Here is a 9,251-nt window from a genome sequence, read left to right as displayed (position 1 = left end):
TCTCTCTCTCTCTCTCTCTCTCTCTCTCTCTCTCTCTCTCTCTCTCTCTTAGGTATTCTCTAATTTCTGTTTCTTTGAGGCAGAATCCCTCACTGGCCTGGATTTCTCCAACAGTCTAGGTTGCAGGGAGCCCCAGTGATCTGTCTGTGTCTCCTTAACACTAGGATTATGAGTGTGTGTTACCAGGCTAAGATTTTATTCACAGATTCTGCTTCAGTAGGAGCAGCCTCTGAAGGAGAGCAATCTCCAGGCCACAAGTATCCAGGGGAGAATGTTATGGTGAACATTTTCTGCACATCCAATCAACATCAGCACAGAGACCAGAGGAAGGCTTTGTCTGAGGGTCTGAGATCATGGTCCTTAACATGGCCAGCTCATGGCAACAACACACCCACTCAAGCCTTCCCACACTCCAGGCTTCTTGTGCTTCCTGCATTAACTGGTGAACTATTTGATGACTATTATTAATCAATCCAAGAGAGTCAATGTTATGTTTACTAAAACCACAATGTGTTCAACTTATAAATACCGTTTATCATCACATTCCCATGTTGCAGTCTACTTGGTTAGAAGGACTGCCTGAGATATTGTTAGCAGGAACTATCACATGAGAGATGGTAATCTTGAGGTTTTCTAAATTGGGTTTGTTCTAGCGTTGGTTGTTAGGTAAGTCACCTGATGATGATAGTGTGAAGTTAAGTCAGAGACTTATGATCTGGCATTATTCTAAGTCTCATCAGCCATAGGAAGAGAGGCTAAGTCTGGAATCAAATGACAGAAAATATTCCAGGTGAAGGAAATTGAGAAAATAGTATTTTCCATCACATATATGTACCACAGTCATCAACTGAAATTTAACTTAGACAATAGACCACACAACCAATAACGTTCTTTTGAAAATTCTCTTCTGTGGGTATAATCAAAATACAACTTGCCAAGTCTACTCATTTTTGTCTTTCAGGTTTGAAGGAAGCACATATGACTTAAATACTATGTTCTGTGGATATATAGATGGGGTATATGTTTATTATACAGAGTGCACTGATCTGAATAGAATCATCTGTGAAAATCCAGCCAGCAAGGTCCAGGTGGAAAGTGTGCTGAATGGCTTTGCAGATGGTAGCCTGTAGCTACTCTTTAGTAGCTTGTCTCTAGCTACAAACCTGCTGTGTTGGTTTGAATGAGAATGGCCCCCAGGGGCTCATGCATTTGAATACTTGGTCCTCCCTTGGTGGAACTATTTTAGAAGCATGGGATGGTGTGACCTTGTTGGAGGAAGTGTGTCACTGAGGGTGGGCTTTGAATTTTCAAAAACCTATGCAATTCCCAGTTAGTTCAGTCTCTGTCTTGTGCTTGTGGATTGAGCTGTGAGCTCACTGCTACTGCTCAAGGCCATGTCTTCTTGCCTGCTGCCATCCTCCTCACCACAATGGTCATGGACTCTAACCCTCTGGAACCAGGAGCCAAATTAAATACTTTTATAAGTTACCTTGTTCATGGTGTTTTGTCACAGCAATTTGAAGGTTGCTAAGACATCTGCCCTTCAGAAGAACTGCAGGCAGTGTGCAACTCCTCTCACACAAACACAGTAACAACAATGTGACTGCAGTCCTGCCTCTCTATAGTGTTGATGTCTAGATTTCTTTGTCTCCTTTGCTGACTGCCACACTACTAAGTCATAGTTTATCACCATGTATTCTTCAGCACACAGTGTGCTTAACACAAGACCATGTAGCCTATTTCTTCTCTCTTTCCAAAGATAAACCAGGCAAATTTCAACCTCAAAGAAAATAAAGTCTGGAAAATATAATATAGAGAACATAGTGTGATATGAACAACTTGTATTAAAGATTTATAAACATTTTCAAAACAAGATATGAGGGAAAATCAGTTTTTCAATTGACAAAGCAAAGCATTTGATGAATACTTAATACCCTGTCATAGTAAAGTTTAGGAAACTAGTAGTAACTTTCCCAAATATAACCAAGCTTTCATATGAAATAAACAGCAAATGAATAAGCAAAAGTCTAAAGTTTGAATCATAGTTCTAGTAAGAGAAAGCGTGTTCCTAGTTTTAGAATAAGATAAGAATGAACTTCATTAATCTCTTCATTCAACAACTTCTAGTGTCAGAGATCCAGCAAGAAAATCAGGCAAGAAAAAGGCTTATTAAGTTAGAAAGTTGGGAAAGGTTAAAATAAATCATTCTATTGTAGCTAATATAATAATACACTTGAAAAGTTAATGGCTATTCCTGGTTGTCAACTTGACTTAATGTGGAATGAACTACAATCCAGAATTGGAAGGCTCATCTGTGATCCAGATCTCAAGGCTGTGAGATTTAAGTTCCTGACCCTGATCTTAACATGGAGACCTTGAGGCATAGTGGCTATGGATCCAAGGAGACTAAGGCATGGAGATCTCTGAGTTCAAGGTCAGCCTGGGACAAAACAACTCTGAGATCCAGATGTGGTGGTACACACCTTTAATCTGGGCCACACCTTCTGCTGAAGACCCACATAAGGACATTGGAAGAAGGAATAGTCACTGTTGCTTGCTTTGCTGCATTTACTTGCCAGCACATTTGTTGGAATCTACTATCCTTGTGGGACTGAGCAACTACTAGATCTTTGGACTTCCCATTCACATCTGACCATTGTTGGGGAGTTGAACTAGAGACTGGAAGTCATCATAACACATCTGCTTACTATATAGAGACTGTCCGTAAGTTCACATGACTCTAGAGCACCCTAACTAATACAAGAACCAATACAGTTGTTTAACGGCTATAGTAAGCATTATATCATGTCAAAAATCACTGGATAAAATTTCAACAAAACTCAAACATATTTCTATGTATTAATAATGAACAATTGGAAATAAAATTTAAGAGGCAATCTCATGTTAACATCTTCCCCAAACATAAAATATTAAGAAAAAAACCCTCCAAACTAAAAACAGTAGTAAATAGCTACACTCAAAATGTATGCTGTAGGGTATGGGTTCTGCATCCACTCTACCACAGGACTCAGCCACTAGGAGAGACAGGGCACAGGAAGTTGATCATACTTATTCCTTGCTGTCATGGATGGGTATTGGGCAATAGAGCAGCTCTAGGACAACACTCCATGGGCGGGGAAGTGAAGTGGTATGGCTGGAGCTGGCTTGGGGGTGCCCAGGCCTGCAAGGAAGCCAGGGATGTCTGGTTCTCAGACTCTCAGACATGCAGACACCACTGAAACCCATGAAAAAGCTTAGAATGGAGTTGGAGCCAAAGGCTGGATCTGTCCTGAGGTGGGGTTGGTTGTGAAGGAGGTGAGGGAAAGGGGGTTCTCCAACTAGTCCTGCAGGAGGAGTTCTTGTCTTGTAGGTGGTGGGCTTGAGCTTGGGCTTGCTGGTAGCCATGGCTGGGAGTGCAGAAATGCCTTTGAGAGACTAAAAGGTAGCTCTAAAGGCAAAAGTCTTCTCCATGGCTGGCCATGGGGGATTTCCATGGATTAAATGCATTTATTGTCATGGCAGAAAATGGATGAATAAAATCATACCCTACTTCTCAGGGTGGGCCTGAGGTTAACTACCTAGGGAAGAATGTCTGGGAAGGAAAGATTCTAGTCTAAGTTCTCTAGGACTTTAGGTACCTCATTTGAATGGAGATCTGTCTGGGGCTTACTTGACCACAGGCCACATCCTTTACATGTGGAGGGACTTGGGGTGTTGCCCATCCTTGACTGATAACCACAAATCTATGGGGGTTGCAGCTAGTGACAGGGTCCTGGTGCCTCAGAATAGGGAAAATGCCTACTCTCTCTTCAGGGTTTCCAGGGTTTCAAGCCTTAGCTGAACTGGGAAGCAAGCTGACTTTCAGGGTCCCAGAGTATGTACAATTTAATCCATTTTCTTTCCTAGGGATCTCAATATTTAATGATTGTCAGCAGACTTCTGGTTACAGAGTCTCCTATTGAGACAACAAAATACTTCATTGAGAATATATCCCCAGTCAATTTCACATTTTCTTTCACCTCCGTGAGATATTCCTGCAAGCCAACGTACCTTAAAGGAGATTTTTCAGGGGATCAAACCTGAACAATAAACAAATAGAATGGGTCAAGAAAGCAGATGCTAAGAGATTTGGGGCCTGAAACACCTGTTTCTCATTGACTAATGAAAACTCCACCACTGTGTTAGAGGGGGGAAATATTGTTGAGTTAGAGAGTAAGAGTATAGTTGTATTTAAAGAACAGACAACCCTTTGCTGGATTGGTGATCTAGTGGAGACAAGAAAGTATCATAGAGATGCATGGGCATTTGAGAAATATGAGAAGACAAACAATAAGTATAGGGAACTTAGGGAACCACTGGCAACATTTTGACTTGTCCTTTAGAACAAGAAGTGGAAGGACAACAAGTGTATAGTCAGAAATGAGATTAAATTCCCCAAAGATGAGGGCTGCCATAATGCTGAATGAAAAAGCTCATTAGCTCATTTAATGGAAAAGTGAGGAAAGATAAGGACCACTCATGGGAATTACTAATTGAAAGGGCAGAACAGCAATGGAAAATGAAGCTGGGCAAAGATCAGAATGAGGCCAAAGCTGGGAAGACAGTGATGGGAGCATCTGTTGTTGACCTGCCCTGTCCAGTGAAGCAGCTGAGTAGACTGAAGAAAAGGCCAAAGATCTGTGTGGGGACACTGGGTGAATGCTACACATTTGAGTTCAGGAGCAGAGCAAACAAAGCACTCTCGTTTTTATTATTAAAGCAATCAAACACAAGATGACTTTTGTCTCCAATGTGTGAGGGCGACCAGAAGGGTAGAGGTTAGTCTACTTGGAAAGAGCTTGCATTAAGTAGGGTATAGATATGATTGGGAAAGTAACAGACTCTTCTATTCTGTCCTTAACATTGTTATATCTCCTGGATACCTGTTGGAGAGCATCCATTAGATTTCTTAGCCTGCTGGTCGCCAAGTATCTTCCCTGACCATGGTCACATGAATGGGACGTTATGGTGGTCAGACCTGAAGTAGCTGGTCACGCTGCATCCATAAAAATGGAGAGCAGTGAATGAATGTTAATGTCTTCTTCATTCTCTTCAGGACCCCAGCCCAAGGATTGTGTCTCTCACAGTTAAAATGGGTCTCCCCACATCGAGTCACCTAGAACATTCTTTACAAGCATCCCAGGAACATGTCTCTTAGGTGATTCTAAGCGTTTCAAACTGACAATACTGTGACAGATATTGATTATTATCAAGAGGTGAAAAATCTACAAGAGAGGTATGCTTCAATACTAAGTGAAACAAAACAAAACATATTTGCAATCAAAAACAAATAATCAAGTTTCAAAGATATGGGGATATTACAGGAGTTACTTTAACAGTCCACAGAGACTTTTATGTTCTCATATGAGTTTTGGAAAAAAGAAAACCAAAGGCTTGGGTTGGTTGTTAATATTTGTAAGTTTTGTAAATTTTAGAAGAAACTAGCAATGTCAAATTATTTATTTTCTCTATTTGCACGCTAGTGCTCTACTACTGTAACATATTTTTGGTCTTCTGAAATTCATGCAACTATTGACACTTGGTTCCAGGTGAAAATAATTTATAAGCATTTGTCACAGTGTTCTATTAATACAGTGAAACTGAATCTTAGTACTTTCAAATCTAGACTTTTGAATCCAGAATTTTTGGATTGTATTCTTAGATTTGTTTCCTAGGACAATTTTTAGTGGTAGCTGCTGCACAGTTGTGGCAGGAATGAGTAGTGTGGTAGAAGATCTATAGTGGAATAGACTCTGGACACCCAGAATACTGACCAAGAAAACCTTCAATAGGCTGAGAGGAACCAGTTTTCTCCCTGGAGGGATACTGCCCTCTAGCGGTAGCACGGAAAAACTTTTCCTTGGTGTCATACTAAAGAGAACTTTTAGTTGGAATAAAACCATCATAGGTCTGATTCTGCTGGAAACAGTCTTGGTCTCCATGGGCCCCGCCCGTACACCGCGTCCATATAATCCTATCTACTGTGGAAGGCATTGAAAGACACTCAACAAATGGGGTAGTGCACATCTGTCATCTCAGAACTCAGGAGGAGGCTGAGTGCAGGGGGTCAGCTGAGTTCTGGGCCAGCCTCAGCTACACAGTGATTTACTGTTACAGCCCAGTTGGTTTCACAGACATCTACACAGTCTTTACTGTTGCATTTAGGAACTCTGGAGATATTTCCAGCCCACACACTTTTGGGAAGCCATATTTAATTAGTTGTATGGATTTGCCTTACAGCTTTAAATGAAACTACCTTTGGGTAAGCCTAGGGCATAGTGTTTGGTCACCATGTTTATCACAGCAACAGAGAGTAACTAAGACAGCCTAGGATCTCAGAATTATGGAAGTGGAGTCAGGAGAATCAGATTTCAAGGTGATCCTTGGCTAAACAGTGACTTCAAGACCAGCCTGTAACATGTGTGATCAAACCTGTCTCAAAAAACCAAACAGCAAAACAAAAAGGAAAGTGTAGAACTTGACCATTTAAATGGCCTTCCACTCAAGAAAAAGTCTCAATATGCTTTATGTTCTTTGAACATCATAAATGATTTAAAAATATAGATGTTTCAAATGAACAATTCAATGGAAACCGTGTCTATTTAAAGGCCAAGGGCATTTCTGAGACACGGTCAGGATTTAATAAGAGAAAATCCCAAGGACTCTCAGAATATTAAAAATGGAGATAGGGAATTACAAAGCAAATATCAAAACTCTCTTCATTTTTCTCTCTTTAAATTTGTGTATGTGTGCACAAGGAGACCAGAAGAAGGCATCCGAGTTACACGCACTTTCAGCATGTCTGTGCAGAAGACCTGCCTTGATAACTGGGTGCTGGGATCTCACTGTGGTCCTCAAGATTCGACAGGAAGCTCTCACAACCTTTAGTCATCTTTCCATCCCTGTCTTTGATCTCGTTAGGGAAGGTTTAGTGGCAGAAGTTTATGTATGGGGATGTAATAAACTAATGGAAATAAATAGCTTACTAAATTAACTTCCTAATATTGCCTCATCCAAACCTCACTGAAACCAAGGAAAACAACCATGTATGTTTTCTAGGTTATGCTCAACAAGCAGTTAGTTGATCTTGGAGCAAAATCCAAAATAAAATAAAATCAGATCCAAAACTTGTTTAAGAACAGATATCATGATAAAGAACTGCATTCCTAATGCCCTTTAACTGAATATCTTAAGACTGTAAAAGCAGTTGGGATTTTGTTAGAGGTTCTGTCATTCTACAATTTTCTGAAATGCAAATTATGTGTTTCTTTTGCATTGAAGAAAAAATGGAACTTCACAGACTCCAGTAGTGATGGGAAAATATACCAGATACATCAATGAAAGAAAAAGTAGGAGAAAGTAATTGAGTGTTGGAAGAAATGAAGTCAATTCTACATCTACAAAAGTTGCTACTCATCATGGAGATTTCTTTCTAATGTCTACCTACCATCTACTAATTTTAGATGATACCCACCCCACAGTGGACAGGTAGGGCTCCATCTCCAGAGAACACCACATTTAATGAGACTGGCTAGGGCAGGTTTAGTTGTCTACTAAAACTTCTTTCTGGCAGAAATGAGGCACAAGATGCTTTCTTCCAGGGTGATCTAATTTCATTTCTGTTATACACCATTGTCTTTGTCTTAAGAACCCAGTTCATGCCATAGTGAGGCTAGCTGTGTTCTTAAAAACCCTCACATGGAAGGAGGGACCTGGGTGGGAGAGGAGAGTGGAGGGGGAAAAGGGGCAGGATCAGTTGGGGGTGGGGGCAGGAGAGAAGTTCAGAGTGCCAAGAATATGAATGGAAATATGTGGCTGCTAGAGATGGAGAAGCTTTAGAAAGTCCCAGAGACTTGGGATATGAGAGACTCCTGGGGCTCCCTGGGGTGACCTTAGCTGAAGTGCCCAACAGTGGTGAGGTGGAACCTGAAGAGACCGTCTCCAGTAGTTAGACAGGGCTCCCAGAAGTGACGTGGAGAAACGAATCCACCTTCAAAATCCTTGATCCAGAATTGTTCCTGTCTAAATGAAATGTGGGGACAAAAATGGATCAGAGACTGAGGGAAAGGCCATCCAGTGACTGGCCTAACTTGGGATCCATCCCATGAACTGAGTGGGTACCAAACCCTGACACTATTACTGATGCCATGTTGTGATTGCAGACAGGCACCTGGCATGCCTGTCCTCTGAGAGGCTCTACCAGCACCTGACAGAGGCAGATGCAGATACTCACAGCCAACTCTTGGACTGAGGTTGTAGTCCCCTATGGAAGAGTTAGGGGAAGGTTTGAAGGAATTAAAGGGAATGTCAATCCTACAGGAAGACCAATAGTGTCAAATAACCTGGACCTCTGGTAGTTCCCAGAGACTAAGCAACCAACCATACCAGTTCATGTATGCTCTCTGAAGCCCTCTACTACATATGTGATAGAGGACTGCCTTGTCTGGCCTGGATGTGGGGCTGGGGGGAGCGCCCTTTCATAGGCAAAGAAGAGAGGGAACTTTAGGAGAGGAGACAGAGGGGGCAACATTTGAGATGTAAATAAATAAAATAATTAATTAAAAAAACCCTTCACATGGTGTTTGACTTTTTTCTTGTATTATATTAATGATATAACCTAGTAAAACCCGTTATTTATTTGTTTGTTGGTTTGTTTATTTGTTTTGAGGCAGAATTCTGTCATATAATCCAAGGGCGATTCAAACTTGTGTGTTCCCAATTGGCTTGGGCTCCTGGTCCTTCTGGGTTCTTTGAAGGCTAATATAAAGCTTTTCCTGAAGACAAGTTATTATCAAATCATCACAACAAAGTCATGCCTGACAGAGGGAGACAAAGACAAGACGCAGAGGCACAGGAGGGATTTTTCTGAAGAAATTCTCTCTCTCTCTCTCTCTGTCTCTCTGTCTCTCTGTCTCTCTCTCGGTCTCTCTCTCTCTGTCTCTCTGTCTCTCTCTCTCTCTCTCTCTCTCTCTCTCTGTCTCTCTCTCTCTCTCTCACATTCACTCTTCCTCTAACCTTTGTTTTTAAAGATAAACAAACAGACAGAAGTATTACAACAAACTTAAGAGGTAGAGGATTTCCCACAGGAGTTTATTCATGGGAGTAATTTTCTAAGAAACTCAGTTGTTTATTGGAAATGACAGACTTTATTTTTCTTATCAGCTCCTCCCAGGTTTATTTTTGTTTCTGAAGAGTTTTCAATTCTAATTCTT

At 41.1% G+C, this 9,251-nt stretch overlaps 1 protein-coding gene across 1 annotated transcript in view; it reads left to right on the top strand.

Annotated features, from left to right (window-relative positions):
* The window catches only part of LOC114632531 (C-type lectin domain family 12 member A-like), an 11,934-nt gene extending 10,456 nt beyond the window's left edge, over window positions 1-1,478 (top strand). Inside the window, exon 6 of the mRNA XM_028781076.1 lies at window positions 962-1,478. Coding sequence (XP_028636909.1) covers window positions 962-1,130 — 169 coding nt within the window. The 3' untranslated portion in view covers window positions 1,131-1,478. The remainder of the gene's footprint in view (window positions 1-961) is intronic.
* Window positions 1,479-9,251: the final 7,773 nt, after the last annotated feature.

The sequence above is a fragment of the Grammomys surdaster genome, unplaced genomic scaffold (assembly GCF_004785775.1).
Source record: "Grammomys surdaster isolate TR1022 unplaced genomic scaffold, NIH_TR_1.0 373, whole genome shotgun sequence".
Lineage (NCBI taxonomy): Eukaryota > Metazoa > Chordata > Mammalia > Rodentia > Muridae > Grammomys > Grammomys surdaster.
This window is presented reverse-complemented; position numbering and strand designations above follow the sequence as displayed.